Below are 20,307 nucleotides of genomic sequence, written 5' to 3' on the forward strand. Positions count from 1 at the left end.
CTAGTAACATATAAAAGGAATAATACATCATGACCAAGTGGGATTCATACTAAGAATGCAAGGGTGGTTCAACATATGAAAATAAATCCATGTAATAGACTGTGTTAATACACAAAGGACAAAAAACTGATTATAGGACTGTTTTAGTTTGCTAGCTGCCAGAAAGCAATATACCAGAAATGGGATGGCCTTTAAAAGGGGGAATTTAATAAGTTGCTAGTTTGCAGTTATAAGGCTGAGAAAATGTTCCAATTAAAACAAATCTCTAGAAATGTCCAATCTAAGGCATCCAGGGAAAGATACTTTGGTTTAAGAGGACCGATGTCATTTAGCATTTCTTTCTCAGCTAGAAGTACACGTGGCAAAGTCTGCTAGCTTTCTCTTCTGGCTTCTTGTTTCATGACGTTCCATGGGAGGCATTTTCCTTCTTCATCTCCAAAAGTCACTGGGGCTGGTGGACTCTCTGCTTCATGGTTCTGTAGCGTTCTACTGTGGTTTTCTCATGACTCTAAAAAGGACTCTCTCGAAATTGTTTCCTCTTTTAAAAGATTAATGGGTGAAGTCACAACTCCCTGGAAGCTTTCTGATCAAAAATTACCACCCATAGTTGAGTGGGTCACACCTCCATGGGAGCAATCAAAATGCTCCCAGCCAGCAGTATTGAATGAGGATTAAAGTACATGGCTTTTCTGGGTCCACCACAGATTCAAACGCACACAAGGACAAAGAATAAGAACTAGAACACTTGACTAACAAGGTGTGTGTCGAGGTGGTCTCTAATTCGTGGCTTAACAGTAACAGATAATAGGTGGTATTTTGTCAGCTAGATCTGTTATATAATGTTAAGAGTCTCACATGCTGACATAGAAAAGAAAACCACAGTACAGTTTTGTTCCCTAGAAGACTTGGCTTATTTTCAGTTACTTTCATACTCTTCAGAATCCTATCTCATGTTTTTAAATAATTTCCTTAAATTTTTAACTTATTTTGGTATGGTTTTACAAACTATAAGCTTGAAACTTACAGGAAAGTTTAAAAAATAATAAGTGTTCTCATGTTCACCTAGCTTTCCTTAATATTTACATTTTAATCATTGCATTTATTTAAACTAAGAAATTTACTTTGGTACAATTTGTAAAATTGTATACTATATTTAACTTCACCAGTTTTTCCACTGATATACTCTTTGTGTTCTATGATTCAGTCCAACTTCCCATATTGCATTTAGGCATCTCGATTCTTTGGTCTTTTCTAAAATTCCTCAGTCTGCTTTGTCTTTCATGACCTTGACCCTTTTGAAGAGTACTAGTCAATTATCTTATAGACTGCCTTTCAATTTGGGTTTTCTGTTTTCTTATAATTATGTTGAGGTTGTGCATGTTTGGATTAGGGTGATATGCCCTGTCAGTGGCTCATATCAAGGGTACAGGATTACCAATTAATTATTGGTAATATTAGTCTTGATTGCTTGATGTGTTAAGTTTGCAAGCTGCCAGAATGCAATATATCATAATTGGAATGACCTTAAAAGGGGGAATTTAATAAGTTACAAGTTTACAGTTCTAAGCCTATGGAAATGTCCAAACTAAGGCATCCAGGGAAAAATACCTTAATTCAAGGAAGGCCAGTGGGTCTGCAACACTCTGTCATTAGGGTTGTCCTGTGGCTGGCATCTGCTGGTCCCTTACTCCTGGGCTCTGCTGTTTTCAGCCTCTGTTCCTGTGGGTGTTCCTCACTTTGCTTCTCTGGGGCTGGCCATTTCTTAGCTTCCCTTGTCTCTCTCCAGGTTCTGTCTTAACATTTCATAGTGATGTCTGCTGGGTGCCAAGCATCTCCAAACATCTGTGTCTCTCTTCTCTGCCTGTCATCTCTCCTCTGAAGTTTCCATTGGCTTTGTCATCTCTGGCTCTCTGTGGGGATAATCTAATCACAAGTTTCCATTCTGCAGTGCTAAATGAGGATTAGTAGTATCAACTGCCTTCACAAGATTGAATCAGGATTACAACATGAGTTTTCTGGGGGTCCATAAACTGGCACTCTTGAATATTGTGGTGTCTGCCATACCCACTGTAAAGTTACTTTTTTTACCTTTGCACTTGGTTAATAGTTGAGGGAGTTGTTTCTAGACTGTGCAAAAGTCCTGTTTCTACTTAAACATTTGGTAAATTAATTTTTAGCATACATTGGTGGCTCCACCCTTGCAGTCTGGGTCCTCCTGGGCAAGGCTCTCCATCTTTGTGCTATTTTGTTTTCTTGTTTTTTAAAACAGGGCATGATAGTATCTGTTCCACAGTTTTGTGTTTTGCGTTCAGTGAGGTAATAAATACAACTGGCATGTAGCTGGTGCTCAGTAAAAGTCTTGTGAGACTGTAGAATGGAAGGTGAAGGGGAGGTGTACATCATGGGCCACACCAGCTTGGACATGCCCATGAGGCATAATGGGTGTGGATGCCACCTTAAAGGCCATCATGCAGGATGAAGAGTGAGGTTTTTTCTTTTTTTTATAAACTGGGGATTCTCAGAGTTTATTTTCTGGCCCTTGGTGGCCAAGAAACAATCTCAACATCCAGGTCACTTATTCAGTGCTTGTATGTAAAAAGATTTGCTGATTTTATGTGATGTTCTTAAGTCACAGGAAGCATGTTTCCAGAGTTCACTTAGAATTCCAGTGAAGAAAGATGGCTGTCATATGCCATTGTAAAGCCTCTGAATGATATATGTACTTTTAAGAAATTAAATTTCTGGATCACAAGGGTTTCGCATGTTATTGTAGGAATTACCTTGAGATGCAGTTGGTTTTCAGTTGCTCTTAGTCTTTATTCTTAATTAAAAATGACCAATTTTCCAATGGCTATCCTTTAGGACACATAAATATTACTATTTGTAGATCATCAGTGTTGCTGAAATATAGCCTTCTACAGAATTTTCTGAAAGTGACACTTCATTGATCCATTGATTTCATTGATTGATTGGCCAATGCATTTTGCTATTTAAGTAACTTTGTTAATCTTATTTTGTTGTAAGTATGACAAAATTACTTGGTTATTTTGGCCATTTGAGGCATTGTTTTAAAACAGGAGTTGACAGACGTTTTCTGTAACTACTCTTGCTGTAGTGTGAAAGCAGCCACAGACAGCATGACTTGTAACAAATAAGCGTAGCTGTGTTCCGGTAAAGGTTCATTTACAGACACTTAAATTAGAATTTCCTTAAATTTTCATGCCATGACATTTTAAATTTTTACTTGATTTTTTCCCGCCAACCATTTAAAAATGAGAAAACCAAATGTAGTTTGTGGGCTGTCCAAAAGCAGATGGCAAGCTGAATTTGGCCTGTAGACCATAGTTTGCAGAACCCTAATGGTAGATGTGTATAAGCTGATACTTACTTCTTAAAGAATAAATATTTTATGCATTTGCCAAGCAACAGTTTTAGTGTGATTTGTTATTTTGTATTTGTTCTTCAATTTTTTTGTCATCTCAGAGTTCTTTTACAATTGGAGGATGGGAATGGGATCAGTGCGGTAGGAGAGCCTTCAGACCTTTGGCCAAACTAAACAGGGCTTCTTTCAAAACAGTATGAAAATCACTGCTAAATGCAATAAAAGTAAAGTAGGTTAGACTGACTTCAGAAGTAGGGGAAATGGATCCAGGTGGGGGAGTTGATGAAGGTTGCCGTGTAGGAGAAAGAAAGTTATGTTGATAGTGCAGATAGACTCTCTATATAGGGCAGATTAAAGTTGGTGTTTGTGAGTGCCACTGGCAAGGAGAAAGACTTTTGGGACTTCACAGAAGGAGGGTAGAGACCATCAGCAATACCTGCCTGGACAATTGATCTGTTGGAAAAATAGTTTTAGAAACTGAGCAACTAAATAGTAAGATTCTGACAGGTGCAGTATGGGCAAGGGTCAACTGGTTTATGAGTTAGAACCCAGATGCAGGGGATAACTAGGTAGTGGGGCTTGGGCTTCAACCTAAGGGTACTTTCATAGCCTGCTAAGAGGATGACTTATTAACTAATCTCTGTTTTATGAGTTACAGGACATTGAAGCCAAAAAAGAAGCACAGAAGGAAAAAGAAATTGATGAGCAGGAAGCAAATGCCTCAACTTTTCATAGAAGTAGAACTCCATTGGATAAAGACCTCATTAATACAGGGATCTATGAATCTTCTGGAAAACAGTGTTTGCCTCTAGTTCAGCTCATACAGCAGCTTCTTAGGTAAATAGTATTAGCTGTATTATATTTTAGTAGGAGAATTGTTGATTTTCATATCACCTTATGCCTCAAAGTGTTTGGTTGGCTGTTGAAGAAATCTCTGAAACTGGCTAGAAGAGATTTTCGGGTAAGGAACAGAGAGAAGAGATTGGAATGTATGAGGTAGAGCTACAGAATCTAAAGACTTTTATAGAAGAGAAAATTGGAGTGTGCAATAAAAATGAAAATTTGCTTTTTCTTGGTAGTAAGCAGGTAGATGCAAATGAAAATCATTTCTTAAACTGAATTCTGGATACACAGAAGTTTGTGGTATCATAAATTTAAATCAGTTTATACATATTGTAAGACAATTTTTAATTTAAAAATTGATGTAAAAAAAATGGAAAGTATTTTGGAAGGCAAAATCAGGAGAGGTAAGAATAAACCTGATTCTCAGAATATAGACTGTAGCTTACTTTTTGATAGGAATGGCCTAGGATAGAATAGGGTGAAGCAATCAGACAGCATTCGCTGAAAAGGGCAGCCCAGTATGTCAGTGTTATCCAAAAGGAACAGAAAAGCAAAGTGATTACAGAAAAAGATTTATACAGAAATGAAAACCGTGTTTAACGAGACACTGCTGTATGTTAATGTGGCTCCTGGTTTGTTTTATTTTCTATATGTGAAAACGGTAGAGTCCTGGTGGTTAGGGGGAAATTATGTATAGAGTGCAGAGAGATACTGTATGCTGTTTGCATCAGCAAGGACATGGGCCTACTCCATACCCAGGGACCTAAGAACTTAGTGGCTACTCTGTGGAACTTTAAAAAGGAAACCTTAAGCTAGTTCCTGGCATAAGTTTCAGTAAATGCTAGTTAAGAAAAAAACAAAAATCTTTTCTGATTCCCCCCCCCCCCCCGCAATCTGGTGATGGTTTTATTTGAGCAATATTTAAAACATTCTGATATTTGATTTGATAAATTTGAAATAAAGGGAATTAACTTGATCTCATCAGTGGTAATGGAAACTGCCTAGGATTTGCTCTGAGAAAACTCTCACTTTTAACTACTTATGTCAAGTTGATAGGTGAATGTTTGCCCTAGTTGGTAACAGAGGGAGTAATAATAATAGTTCTGTTTAGTTCACTGATTTAAGGATCCAATGAGAAGAATATTTGAGGACAGTGTTTATGAGTTTTGAATGCTCTACTGTTAACTGATGTAGCCTAGCTAGTGTTGTTGGTGGTGTATTCCTGTCAGAGAGTGAGTGCTGGGTTTCTACTCTTTGTTCAAGAAAGTCTGTGACTTGTTTCCATAAGGGGAGGGCCAATTTCTGTTCTCCTACCTGCTCAGACTGTGCTTTGGCTTTGAGAGATGTGTAATACCTTTAGCTGGCTAGGCTTGTGTTGTCCAGTACAGCAATGACTGGCCATATTTGGCCCATGAGCCCTTCATTGTGGCCTGTGCAACTGACACTGAATTGTTTATCTGGATAATTAAACTTCATATTTAAAAACTGATACCGAGTTTAGCTATTAAGTATTAAGTATGTTTGGAATAACTTGAGCATGTGGATCTCGTTTTTCAACTAAACATATGAATTCAAATGTAAATCAGGTGTTTTCAGTGAAAATATGGTGTCTAAATTGAGATCTGTTGTAGGTATAAAATACACTGGCTTTTGAAGACAGCATGAACAAACTAAAGTAAAATATCTCAATTTTTCTTATATTGGTTTCATGTTGAAATGATAAATTCTCAATAATTTGGAATAAATAGAATACATTATTAAAATTAATTTTACATCTCTTATTTTTTTAACATGATTAATAGAGCACTCTAAGTTGCATATATGGCTTGCTCACCGTATGAGTTTCAGTTGAGCAGGGCTGCTCTATACCATCTGCATACAACAGTCACCCTTTTTGATAACATATGCAAGGAGGAAGGAGTTTGTTCCATAGTAGATTTAAAATACCTATTTAAAAAATACAAAAGGAAAACCTAAGTGTGGAAATAAATACCGCCTTATAAAAAGAGTGGAAAATAGAAAAAAAAATTCATTTCCAGCTTCATCACTAACGGAATATCTGTGAACCAGGTATTCTTCACCTGGATAGCACATGTGCTCCTTCCTTGATGGAAATAGCCATTAACATTTTGTTTTCTTACCTTAAGCCCTGGTGATTGAAAGTCACCTGAAGTTTTTACTTAGGTTATGTAGGTGGTTAAAAATATTCTAAAGATGTGAAGAATTTTGGAGCTATTTCATGTACTTTATTCCTTAGAAAATTCGGGTTAAAGAAGTTGCTGCTTGCCAAAAATAAACTGGAATTTGAGAGGAACTCTAATTTTGTGCTGGCAAGGAGCTGCAGAATACCATCTATGTACATATGTATATACACAGATATATACACACACACACACACACACACACACACATAGCTATTAGAGAAGTTGTAGGTTAGAGAACAATCATGCATAAAATACAAGATTTCCATATTCCACCCTATTAGCTATACCTTGCATTGTTGTGATACATTGTAATAGTTGATGAAAGCACATTTTTAAAATCGTATTGACTATATAGGCCAGGGTGTACCTTAGGGGTCACTGTTTGTGTTCTGCAGTTCTATGGATTTTTTTTTTTTAATTTTATCCTGGTACCACACATACAACATACATTACCCCTTTAAATTTTTTTTTTTTTAGTTACAGGAGTTGTGGGCTTATGGAAAAATCATGCATAAAGTATAGACTTCCTATATACACCCTATTATTAACACCTCTCATTAGTGTGGTATGCTTGTTATAATTCATGAAAGAACATTCATGAATTGTTTCAAGAAAATTCTTGAAAGATTGAGTATCCTAATGTTTCACTGAGGAATTTTTGCATCTATATTCATAAGAGATAGTGATCTGTAGTTTTCTTGTATCTTTATCTGGCTTTGGTTTAAGAGTGATGTTGGTCTTGTGGAATGAAATAGTGTTCTCTCCTCTTCAAGTCCTTGGAAGAATATGAACAGGGTTGTTAATTCTTTTTGGAATGTTTGGTAAAATTCATCTGTGAAGCCATATGGTTTTGAGCTTTCTTTGATGGAAGACTGTTTTATGATTGATTCAATCTCTACTATTTTTTGGTTGAGGTCTTCTCTTCTTGAGTCAGTATAGATTGTTTTTAGGAATTTCATATAGGTTATCTAATTTGTTGCTGTACATTTGTTTGTAGTATCTTCTTACACTAATCCTTTATGTTTCACTGTGATTGGTGGCAATGTGCACTTTTTGTTTCTGGTTATAGTTATTTTGTCCTCTTTCCTTTTTCCTTGTCAGATGTTGCTAAAGGTTTGTTCACTTTAACGATATTTTCAAAAAGCCAACCTTTGATTTTGTTGATTTTTTTTTATTCGTTATTTTGTCTGTTTCTATTCCAGTATGTGTTATTTCCTTCCTTCTACTCACTTTGTATTTAGTTTACTCTTTTTTTTTTCTTCCTGTTTTGAGGTTAGAATTCTGATTTCAAATCTTTCTTCTCTCTCTCTCTTTCTTTTTTTTTTAAGGTCTTCTCTTATAAGCATTTTGACCTATAAATTTTCCTCTCAGAATTGCCTTTGCTGCATCCCTTAAGTTTTGGTATGTTCTATTTTCATTAGCCTCAAGATATTTGCTAATTTTGCTGGTGATTTCCTTTTTAACCCATTGTTTAAGAGTATTTTGTTTTAATTTCCACATATTTGTGAATTTTCCATTTCTCCTTATGTTATCGATTCCTATCTTCATTAGTTTGTGATCGGTAATATATATCCTGTGATTTCAATATTTTTTAATTTATTGAGACTTGCTTTTTGACCCCATATAATGGTCTATCTTGGAGAATGATCCATATGTACTTGAGAAGAATGTGTATTCTGTTTTTATTGTGTGTAGTCTTCTGAATATGTCTATTGGGTCTAGGTGGTTTAGTGTATCATTCAAGTTCTATACTACATTACTGATCTTCAGACTAAATATTCTATCCATTGCTGAAAGTGATGTGTTAAAGTCTGTCAGTTTCTCCCTCCATATGTGTCAGTTTTGCTTCATCTATTTTGGGGCTGTGCTGTTAGATGCATATATATTTATAGTGGTTACATCTTCTTGCTCACCTGTCTCCTGTATCAGTATGTAGCAACTATCTTTATTCTTTGTAACCGTTTTTGACTTAAAGTCTGTTTTATGTGATATGAATATAGCTGCTTGATTTCTGTTTTCCTTTTTTCCGTCTTTTCACTTTGAACGCCTTGCTTGGTGTTTTGCCGTGAGTCCCAGACTGTACCTCTCGCTGGTAGTGCCATGCATTTATCAATCCTGATAACTCTTTTAGGGAGAATAGAATTGGTATCATGCATCTGGTTTAATGGAAGATCTTGGACTAGGCTCTGTCATGAGGTTTTTTCCTCCCCTCCCTGACTACCTCATTTTCACTCTGAGTATCAATTAGGGGGTCTTGGCCACCTTGGGCTTGAACTGTTGCTCTTTGGCAGGATTTTATCTGGTGTTCCTCCTTCTATCTCCAGTATACTTTCATGATGAGATAGAGTTGTCTTCCTCAAACACAAATAAGGTGACATCACTTTCTTTTAAAAACCTCCTTGGCCCAGCATTTTAAGGTTCAGTCCCACAGCTGGGCACTCCTTCACTGTGCTGTTGGCTTCCCCCTTTTCTTGTTCTTCCTGAATTCATGCCCTTGTATTCTGCTCAGGGAGTCACATAGGCTCTATCCTTGTAAGTGTAGCATCTAATAGCTCACAGTTCTTTTCTTTTTCCTCATCTACTGATGATTCATGTCTTAAGTCAGATCCCATAGTCAGATTTGGATTCCTTACTCCTTTCCTTGCTGTGGTATTCTTTGTACCTATGTTATCCTACCCTGGGGTTGTTCGTACATGTTTTGGTCTTCCATTCTGTACTCATTGAGTTCTGAGTACTTAACACGGGGGCCACCCAGAACCATCCTTGAGTAGGTGCTGAAGGCAGAGGCAATGCATATGAGCCTTGTTGTTAAGGTTGTATTTATATTTGAAATGCAGCTTTGGTCAAAAGATTATGACATGAATGTTTTTCCTTCCAATGGTATTCCTTTGTAAATAAGGTCCTCTCTCATTTTGGGCCATTTCATGAAGCTCTTAAGAACATAATTTGCAAAGCAGTGGCATTGTTGTATCTCCTGAGTCTGACTCTGACTCTGCTTAGTTTTGACTGAAGTGGTGTGTACTGCACGTACATCTGGCCTTATTTGGGGGATGAATTGTTGCAGGTCACCTATGTGTATTACCTATTTTCTTTTGGTTATGTTGTAAATTTTTAATACTTTTTATATGTTTGTTTGGAACAGAGATAACTTGTTTAATTTTGCAACTCTCTTTTCCTCTGTGTAGAAACATTGCTTCTCAGACTGTGGCCAGACTGAAAGATGTTGCTCGTCGAATTTCATTGTGCCTAGACTTTGAGCCACACAGTCATGAGAGATCTGCTTCTTTGGATTTGTTACTGCGTTTTCAGCGTTTACTTATCAGTAAACTTTATCCAGGAGAAGATATTGGTCAGATCTCAGATATTTCTAGTAAGTCGCTTAAAATGTGAAAGTGACTTCTATTTTGGTGCTTTTTGACAGCCATTCTGTACACCCAGATGTATAGTTCTTCAACTATAAAAAAGCACCATTTGGGGGAGATTAAAAATGTTAATTTTGCATCCATTTTTGGGGGAGAATATTTCTGTATTAGAGTCATTAATATTTTTTATTTGTCTTAAAATTTAAATTCTTTTAGGCATCAGAAATAGCATCCTTTTATATTACAGTTTAGTTTTTTATAAGATTTATCAGATTTATTCCACCTGTTCATTCTGGACTGTTGGATGCTGGCATAATGTAGGTACTACATTGTGACATTATTTAGCATATCATGTTGGGAACTCAATGGGATGTAGTGGGAGGATCACTGTGGAGGAAGAACAGTTATAGCTCTCATTTTACTAGCTATTTCACATTTGCTAAGTTAGTCTCCTGAGGCCATGTGTTTCTGATTTACAAAATTGAAATAATCCTATAGGGTGCCTAGGAGGATTAAGATAGGAGAATGTAAGTGCTCAGTGCTGTGTTTCACATCTAGTAAATGCTGCCTTTGCATAAGCATCCCTGATAATGTCTTCCTTCTATAAATGTGGCATTTCTGCCTCAAAATGGAAAGGTCTGCTGCTTTTGTTAATATTTTTGTGGCAAGTTTATTGTACTGAATAACTAATTTACTTCCTGAAACAAATTAGGCACTTGTAGATACTGAAAATGTTCAGATTCAAATGTGTTCGTTTTTAGTCTAAAAGAGATGGCCATCAGAAAAACAAAGTGAAGAAGGTTGAAAAACTAGGCTGAAAAAGGTCTAAGTTTGTTCATTGGTAGTAATTTACAAGCTTTAAGACTTGCAGTTTGAGAACAGATGTTCGTGTAATGGATTTAATTTTTTAAAAATCTGTAAATTAGCAATTTGAGTATTTACACACTCAAAGTTTCTAGGTAGTGTATAATACAATATATGAGATTCAACGTGGTCAATTTCACTGCCCCTGAAGTTCCATGATATAGAAAGAGCCAAGGACTAAGGGTTAATAGGCTCCTGTTTGAGAAATTATTTTAGGTAAAAGCTGTATAGATGAGAGTGGAATAATGGACATGTTAACTTTGTTTACAGGGACATTTTTAATAGTGAAAGTGAAATTTTCCATATCTTTCTTCAAGGTCCTGAGCTAATGGGTGTTGGTTCTTTGCTGAAAAAGTACACAGCCCTTTTGTGCACACACATTGGAGACATATTGCCTGTAGCCGCTAGCATTGCTTCTACCAGCTGGCGGCACTTTGCAGAGGTGGCCTGCATTGTGGAAGGAGACTTCACCGGTACTTCCCTTATGTCCTTAGCTGTGACAAGTCTTATTTCAAGTTAAAACTACATGCGTTTGCTCTTCAGGTTTTTTTTTTTTTTTAACACTTATTGCCTTTTCCTTTTCTTTTTAAAGTTACTGACAGTTCTATTAAGTGTTTGTATGAGAGTCCTATTGTAAATATTATTAGTGATTTAGATTATTACCACTGTTATTAAAACTTCAATAATGAGTTCAATAGTAATTGTCTCATTTTATTTCAGAAACCAAAAAATTAGTTGTCTTTTCAGAACCTTAATAAATTCTAATATTGCTTAGTTTTTATATTAATTTTGTGGGATTAGAGTATATTATTTATTGAGTGCCTTTTTCTGATGGTAAATGTGGTGGTAATATTTAATAAAAGACTCAATTTTGAGTAATAGAATTAAGTAGTTCTCTGTTGATGCACAGTGTTTTTGAAAAGTTTTCTAACTAAGAGTTCTGTTTTATAGTTATATATATATCTTTCAAAATGAAAGATAAAATAATCTTATGGAAATATGCTAAAGGTCAAGCCTTCCCTATTTTGTGATTTTCAACAGAGTGAGCTTACAGGTTCTTTCAATGTCTTTTTTTTTCTTTTTAAATTTAGGTATTCTCCTTCCAGAACTAGTAGTTTCTATAGTGCTTTTGCTCAGTAAAAGTGCTGGCCTCATGCAAGAGGCTGGAGCTATTCCTCTGTTGGGAGGCCTGTTGGAACATCTGGATCGGTTTAACCACATCGCACCAGGGAAAGAAAGGGATGATCATGAGGATTTAGCCTGGCCTGGCATAATGGGTATGATATTTAAAGTGCTGTGACTGAGGAACATTTAGGCTTAGTCTAACCTATTCTTGCCTTTCCATTTCAAGGGGATACTTTACAAAGAAATACGAATTTTGTCATTCTACTGTTAGTAGTGAAAATGGGAAATGAAGATAATCCAAGTCAGTAGAAATTTGAATTATATTTAATGAGGAAGATTGTTTTCTGTTAACATTGTTAAATTCTGAAATGAATTGTTCTAGAAAGTTATGCACAACCCTTTCTTGGGAGGTGTCTCCAGAAGGTGTTGTTGAGATCCTTGACTATGGTCCAGATTAGGAGGGCAGCAATTGATATAGGATGACCTCCCAAAAATCTGTGGCATTGTTTGCTGCTAATGAATTATGGAATTCCTGTAGTCAGCCAAGTACTTTACAACAGCTATTCTGTGCATTGTGTGCCTCATTGAAATGAAATTTGTTTTCAAGGTTCTGAGCCTTGGTGTTTTTGAATCAAAACCTAAAAACTATACTTTGTAACTGTGAAATTGTGGCTCAGGGACTTATATACTTTCATTTTATGTGAAAGTTAAAGCTTGGTGGGCTTTCTTTTCTCCTACCTTTTTAGACTATCATCTTTTTTTTTTATAACAGAACCTTAAAACGAGAAATAACAATTGTTCTAAGGAAAATAGTTTTATGATATCTTTCTGTCTTCTAGCTGTCTATCACATATCATGTCGAGTATGTATATTATTTCTTTCTTTTTTTAAAATATTTTATTGTAACCCTTAACAAACAAACATTCAAGTATTCTTGACACACAAACATTCTATACATGGTGTACAATCAGTGGCTCACAGTATCACCACATAGTTGTGTATTCATCACCATGGTACACTCTCTAGCAAAGAAATAAATAAAAAAGAAAAAACTCATGCATACCATACCCTTTACCACTCTCTCATTGACCACTAGTATTTCAATCTACTCAATTTATTTTTATCTTTGTTCCCATTATTTGTTTATTTTTATCCATATTTTTTACTCGTCTGTCCATACTGTAGATGAAAAGAGCATCAAACACAAGGTTTTCACAATCACACAGTCACATTGTAAAAGCTATATCATTATATAATCGTCTTCAAGAGACATGGCTACTGGACCATGGCTATACAGTTTCAGGTACGTCCCTCTAGCCACTCTAGTACATCATAAACTAAAAAGGGGATATCTTATAGTGTGTTAAAATAACCTGCAGAATAACCTCTTGACTCTGTTTGAGATCTCTCAGCCTCTGACACTTTATTTTGTTTTATTTCTCTCTTCCTCCTTTTGGTTGAGAATATTTTCTTTATCCCTTGATGCCAAGTCCCAACTCATCCCAGGATTTCTCTTCTATATTACCAGGGAGGTTTACATCCTCGGAGTCAAGCCCCACATAGAGGTGGGGAGGGAAGTGAGTTCATTTGCCGTGTCGTCTTAGAGAGTGAGAGGCCACATCTGAGCAAAAAAACAGTTCTCTGGGGGTGACTCTTAGGCCTAATTTTAAGTAGGCTTAGCCTATCCTTTGTAGGGATAAGTTTCATAGGGACAAAACCCAAGATCAAGGACTCAGCATATTGGTTTGGTTGTCGCCGCTGCTTGTGAGAATATCAGGAATCGTCCAGATAGAGAAGTTGAATTTTTCCCCCTTTCTCCCCATTCCTCCAAGGGGACTTTGCAAATACTTCACTGCATGTGCAAATGACTGTTTGTGTTATTGCCCGCATGTCCTCTGAATAGATACCTAGCAATAGGATTGCTGGATCATTTGGCAATTCTATACTTAGCTTTCTGAGGAACTGTCAAAACTGCTTTCCACAGCAGTTGTACCAACAGTGGATAAGTGTGCCTCTTTTTCCACTTCCTTTTCGGCACTTATCATTTTCTGTTTTTTTTTTTTTTTTTTTGGTAATAGCCATTCCAGTGGGTTTGAGATGATATCTGATATCTCATTGTGGTTTTGATTTGCATTTCCCTAATAGCCGGTGAAGTTGAGCATCATTTCATGTGCCTTTTAGCCATTTGTATTTCCTCTTCTTAGAAGTATCTGTTCATGTCTTTTGCCCATTTTTAAATTGGGTTGTTTGTCTTTTTGATGTTGAGTTGAAGAATCTGTTTATATATTATGAATACTAAACCCTTGGCTGATATGTAGTTTTTAAATATTATCTCTCATTGTGTAGGCTGTCTTTTTACTTTCTTGACAAAGTTCTTTGATGTGCAAGAGTGTTTAATCTTGAGGAGTTCCCATTTATCTATTTCTTTCTTCAATGCTCGTGCTTTGGGTCTAAGATCTAGAAAACTGCTTGTCATTACAAGTTTTATAAGGTATCTTTTCCTACATTTTCTTCTAAAAGTTTTATGGTCTTAGCTCTAATGTTTAGGTCTTTGATCCATTTTGAGTTAATTTTTGTATAGGATGTGAGACATGGCTCCTCTTTCATTCTTTTACATATAGATAACCAGTTTTGTAAGCACCATTTATTGAAGAGGCTACTCTGTCCCAGGTGAGTTGGCTTGACTGCCTTATCAAAGATCAATTGTCCATAGATGAGAGGGTCTATATCTGAACATTGTATTTGATTCCATTGGTCAGTATATCTATCTTTATGCCAGTACCATGCTGTTTTGACCACTGTAGCTTCGTAATATGCCTCAGTTACATAGTGTGAGACCTCCCACTTCGTTTTTCTTTCTCAAGATATTTTTAGCTGTTTGGTGCACACCACTCTTCCAAATAAATTTGGTTATTGGTTTTTCTGTTCATACAGAGTAAGTTTTGGGGATTTTAATAGGTATTGCATTGAATTTATTAATTAATTTAGGAAGAATTGACATTTTATATATATTTAGTCTTGTAATCCATGAACATGGTATGCCCTTCCATTTATTTAGGTCTTCTGTGATTTCTTTTAGCAATTCCTTATAGTTTTTTCTGTATAGATCTTTTGTATCCTTAGGTAAATTTATTCCTGAATATTTTATTCATTTGGTTGCAATTGTAAATGGAATTTTTTTCTTAATTTCCTTCTCACATTGCTCATTACTAGTGTATAGAACACTACTGATTTTTTGGTGTTGATCTTGTGCCCTGCCACTTTGCTGTACTCATTTATTAGCTCTAGTAGCTTTGCTGTGGATTTTTTTGAGTTTTTGACATATGGTATCATATTATCTGCAAATGGAGTTTTACTTCTTCATTTCTAATTTGGATGCCTTGTATTTCTTTTTCTTGTTTAATTGCTCTGGCTAGAACTTCCAGCACAATGTTGAATAACAGTGGTGACGATCAAGATCCTTGTCTTGTTCCAGATCTTAGGGGGAAAGCTTTCAGTCTTTCCCCATTGAGGAGGTGTCTGTTTCTCCCTTCAGTGTTTGCCTCATGTATTTTGGAGTACTCTGGCTTGGTGCATGAATATTGATGATTGTTATGTCTTCTTTTGAAATTGTTCCTTTTATTAGTATATAGTGTCCTTCTTTGTCCCTTTTGATTGTTTTACCTTTGAAGTCTTATTTGTTGAATATCAGTATAGCTGCTCTTGCTATTTTCTGATTGTTGTTTCCGTGAAGTATCTTTTCCCAACCTTCCATTCTCAACTTATATTTGTCCTTGGGTCTAAAATTAGTCTCCTGATGACAGCATGTAGATGGATCCTGTTTTTAATCCATTCTGCCAGTCTGTGTCATTTGATTGGAGAGTTCAGTCTATTAATATTTAGTGTTATTACTGTAAATGCAGTACTTTCTTCTACCATTTTGCCTTTTGGATTTTATACGTCATATCTAATTTATTTTTCTCTTTTTACCTTTACTGATAGTCTTCATTTTTACACTCTTCTCCATACCTCCGTTTCCTGTCTTTTCCTACCTGCCTCTAGTGCTCCCTTTAGTATTTCTTGGTCACAAATTCTGCCAGCGATTGTCTGTAAATGTTTTAATCTCCCCCTCATTTTTGAAGGACAGTTTTACTGGATATAGAATTCTTGGTTGGCAGTTTTTCTCTTTTAGAATCATATTTCATTCCACTGCCTTCTTACCTCCATGGTTTCTCTTGAGAAATCCCCACATAATCTTATTGGGCTTCCCTTGCATGTAATGGATTGGTTTTCTCTTGCTGCTTTCAAGATTCTCTCTTTCTCTGTGACGTCTGACAGTCTGATTAGTAAGTGTCTTGGAGTATGTCTTGGATCTGTAGTTTTATGTCTTTCATAAGAGATGGGAAGTTTTCAGAGATAATTTCCTCCATTTGTCTTTCTCCTTCTTTTTTCTTTTCTTCTTCTTCAGGGACGCCCAGAACACATTCATTCATGTGCTTCATGTTGTTATTCATTTCCCTGAGACCTTGTTCATATTTTTCCATTCTTTTCCCTATGTTTTCTTTTATGTGTTGAATTTCAGATGTCCAGTCCTCTGATTCCTAATCCTTTCTTCTACCTCTTCAAATCTATTGTTGTAGGTTTCCATCACTTTTTTCCCCATCTCTTCTGTGCCTTTTTTCAGACTTTCGATTTCTTCTTCTTAATGAGATTTTTAATGTCTGAACATCAGTTAGTTGTTTCAACTCCTGTATTTCATTTGAAATGTCACTTTGTTTCTTTGGGCCATATCTTCGATTTTCCTAGTATGACTCATCTTTTGCTGGCATCTAGGCTTTTGATTTTCTGAATTAGTTTATTCTGGAGATTTTCACTCTTTTACCTAAGATTTTCTTGTTGGATAGTTTTGTTCTTTTTCTGTTCTTTGACATTCAGTTCAGCTTATTCTAGGCTGCTAGCAAATTTTTTGTTTAACTGATCTGAATTTTTCAGTTCTATTTTTCAGTTTCTTGCCTTGCCTATATAGAGCCTTTTTTTTTTAATTTTATTTTTTTTATTTTTTAGGAGGGTCTCCTCAGATATAGATTCCGGTCAGATTTTCCCAGACTGGACTAGAGTCTTCTCATAAGGAGAGAGTCACCTGCATCAATTTTCCCTGAGGGTGTTACCCAGCAGGTTGACAGACTTTTCTAGGAATCCTCTAGACTCTGTATTTTTCCTATCCTGCAGTATGTGGTATTTGTCTGTTTGCCTGTCGCTTCCCACCAGCATAAAGTGATGCAGTGCCTTTAACTTCCGTAGACTCTCCCTGCTGTGGGCATGGTTGAATCAGAGGAGAAGTAGTAGGCTGGCTTTAATTGCTTCAGTTTTCTAGTCCCTGGGGTCTGAATTCAATAAGGGAGGAATTTTCTTTGAGCTGGGCCCTGCCCCTCTGCTGGGTGAGGCACAGTCTCCCGGGAGTTAATTCCTTTCACCTGACCAGCCACTTTGTCTCTCAGACAAGCTTAATTCTGCCCTTTCTTGGGGCAGTTGGAGCCTGAGAAGCCTTGCAGTTCTGTCTAATGAGCTGTTAAGTAGTAGAACAAAGCAAAAAAAGAAAAAATCCTTTTCAGAGCAGGATCCCTGTTCTTGGGTTTTTGTTCAAGAGGGTAAGTTGGTACATTGTTGGTACATAGTTCTGTGTATCTCAAGGCTCTATGTGCCTACCCCCTTTTTTTTTTTACCCAGCCTTTTTCAAGTATTTTATGGTGTTCAAATAAAAAAGTCTCTGTGTTCCCCCTTTCTCACCCTGTCTGTCTTGCCCCCTCCCTTCTGGGTCAAGGACTCCTAGTACCTTTAGTTCTTATTCCTTGTTTATCTGGGCTGTAGTCAGAATTAGTTAATTAGTTCTGCAATTGGAGCTTGGTTGAGCTAAGCCCCTGCTGGTAGTAAAGTTACTTTCCTTTCCTCTCTGGGAACCAGGCTACAGTACCCATGGGGGAGGAGTGCTGGCCTCCCTGGCTTGGGGGACTTAGAGTTCTGTGTGGGGTCACAGCCAGTTCAGCTTGTTCAGACTGGTGTATGCCGTGTGTCTGGTCACTGATGTGGCCCCAGCAATTGTTCTGAACTGTTCCTGGCTATTTTCTAGGTGCTCTGGAGGACGAAGTAGATCTTACACCTCACTAAGCCACCATCTTGGATCCCCCCTGTATATTGTTTCTTAATACAACTAATGCATTTAGCATCATTTGTTTTTTGTGTAGGATTGAATTTAAGTCAGCATTTGTCAATTTGTTTGAATACTAACAGTGGTTGAGATCACTTAAGTTCACTAGCACTTCAAGCTTACTTATTCTTAAACTTCTTTTTATTGTGAAGTATAATACATGCATAATAAAAGTTCCCAAAGCAGCTGTATGACATCACAGAGCAAACATAACATCATCCACGTTAAGAAACCAAACATTGACAGTCCTGGCAAAGCCCTCTCCTCTTCCCTTCCATACACTGCCTTTCTCCCTGCAAAGGCACCCTCTCTGGGCTTTAGGGGCCATTACTTCCTTTTCTTTATCATTTTATCATTTAAATGCATATCCTTAAATTATATAGTTTTTATTTTGTTTTTGCTTGGACTTTCTGTAAATTTGCCTATTCAGTGTGAACTCCTTGATGTTTATCCTCTTTCTGTCAATATTAAGTTTCTCAGATTCAAACATGGTACTGAGTTCTTTCAATTTTATTGCTATATATAGTAATCCATTGCTTGAGAATATTGTAATTTATTCATTCTACTTGTTGGTGGACATACAGTTTATTTCTGTGTTATGGTAAATGATGTTTGTTTAAACATTTTTAGGTCTGTTTCTTGGTGGAATTGCTGATTCATAAAATATCCTTTAGTCTGCTTTCCACAGTGGCTGTACCAGTTTTCCTCTCTACCACAAAGTCTGAGTTCTTATTGCTCCACATCTGTACCAAAAGTTGGCATTGATCCTTTCCATTTTAGCCATCCTTATAGGTAGATATGGTATCTTACTGTGGCTTAATTGCATTTTCCTGATTAGGTATGAGGCTTAATAATGTTTCATCTGCTCATTAACCATCTGGCTATCCTTTTTTGTGAAGTGCCAGTTTAAGTCTTGTACCCATTTTTGTGTAGGGTTTTCTGTCTTGATGTTTGTTTTTCTTTTTTTGATTCATAGGAGTGTTGTAGTATATTTGGGGTACAAATCGTTGGCTTTCCTTTTCAAAGAGATTTTTCTCTCACTTCAGTTTTTATGGGTTCTTAATAGTTTTTTCTGATGAGAGACGTTTTAATATTAATATTGTGCCTTGTTTAAGATATCTTTAGAATTTAAGAAATCTTTTCTATACTCAGATTTTCTGTCATAGTTTAGTAGTTTTATTGTATAAATGTACTATAGTTCACATTTAGAACTACAGTACATTTGGAATTCATTTTTGAATACGTTATGAGATAGGAGTCACATTTTTTTTTTCCACATGGATTTTGGCCATAGGGACATTGTGCTGACATAGTTGGTTGAAAATACGGTCCTTGGTCACACTCTGGAGTGGGCTTCCTTTGTCATTATTAAATAGGAGACTTTTATATGCTTGTGTCTTGTTCTGGTCTTTCTTTGTCTTCTGTTGTGCCTGTGTTTTGTCTTAATGGTTGAAATTTAAGTAGGTCTACTTAGTGGGGCCAGCCCTCTGGTATTTTCAGTTTATTGGATATTTATAGCATTTTACTTTTTCATGTAAATTCTAAATTCAACTTGTTAAGTTCCACAAAAATCCTATTGCAATATTGATTGGTATAGCATTGACTCTTTGATTCAGCAGTTTTCCAAAAGTTAACGTCTTTCATAGTTATAACAAATATGGTGCATTTTTCTGTTTATTTAGGACTTCATTAATTTCATTTTAATGTTTTATATTTTCTTATGTAGAGGTATCACAAACCTTTTGTTACATTTAGTCTTAAGTGTATGGTATTTTTGATGCTTTGTTGGTGTTATATATTTTTACAAAGCAATGAAGTTGATACATATTGACCTTGTTATCTAGCAACCATGGTTAATATAAATATCTCAATTAATTGTAATAATTTTTCTGTAGGTTCTCTTGGAATTTATATATATAGAATCTCATGTATATGTGTTCTCATGTTTGTGTGTATTCATATGAAGAGATATGGTTTTATTTTTCATTTTCATTCCTTATTTGCCTCTGAATTACTGCACTTTTTGGGGCCTCTGGTGCATTGTGAATAGAAATGGTAATAGTGCATTTCCTTGCCTGGTTCCTAGTATTGAAAGAGGAGCTTTCAAGCTGAAATATGATGCTTATTAGGATTCTTTTTTTTTTCTAAGTTGTATTTAATTTATACTTTGCTTTTTCAATTTAAGTAGTTTTATTATGAAATATGTATATATATAAGCAAATAATTTCAAAGTACACTATAACAAGGTGTTACAGAACAGATTTCAGAGTTTGGTGTCAGTTACTGTTTGAAATTGTAGGTTTTTCCTTCTAGCATTGCCAAAACACTGGAAACTAAAAGAAA

General features: G+C 36.0%; 1 protein-coding gene across 4 annotated transcripts in view; it reads left to right on the top strand.

Moving 5' to 3' along the window:
• HERC2 (HECT and RLD domain containing E3 ubiquitin protein ligase 2) overlaps positions 1–20,307 on the top strand; it is a 277,180-nt gene that overhangs the window by 116,009 nt on the left and 140,864 nt on the right. For all 4 annotated transcript variants that reach the window (XM_077123972.1, XM_077123973.1, XM_077123974.1 and 1 more), the window contains exons 20-23: positions 4,041–4,219; positions 9,615–9,799; positions 10,973–11,128; positions 11,747–11,932. In XM_077123972.1, coding sequence (XP_076980087.1) covers positions 4,041–4,219; positions 9,615–9,799; positions 10,973–11,128; positions 11,747–11,932 — 706 coding nt within the window. The remainder of the gene's footprint in view (positions 1–4,040; positions 4,220–9,614; positions 9,800–10,972; positions 11,129–11,746; positions 11,933–20,307) is intronic.

This window comes from Tamandua tetradactyla, chromosome 12, assembly GCF_023851605.1.
Source record: "Tamandua tetradactyla isolate mTamTet1 chromosome 12, mTamTet1.pri, whole genome shotgun sequence".
Lineage (NCBI taxonomy): Eukaryota > Metazoa > Chordata > Mammalia > Pilosa > Myrmecophagidae > Tamandua > Tamandua tetradactyla.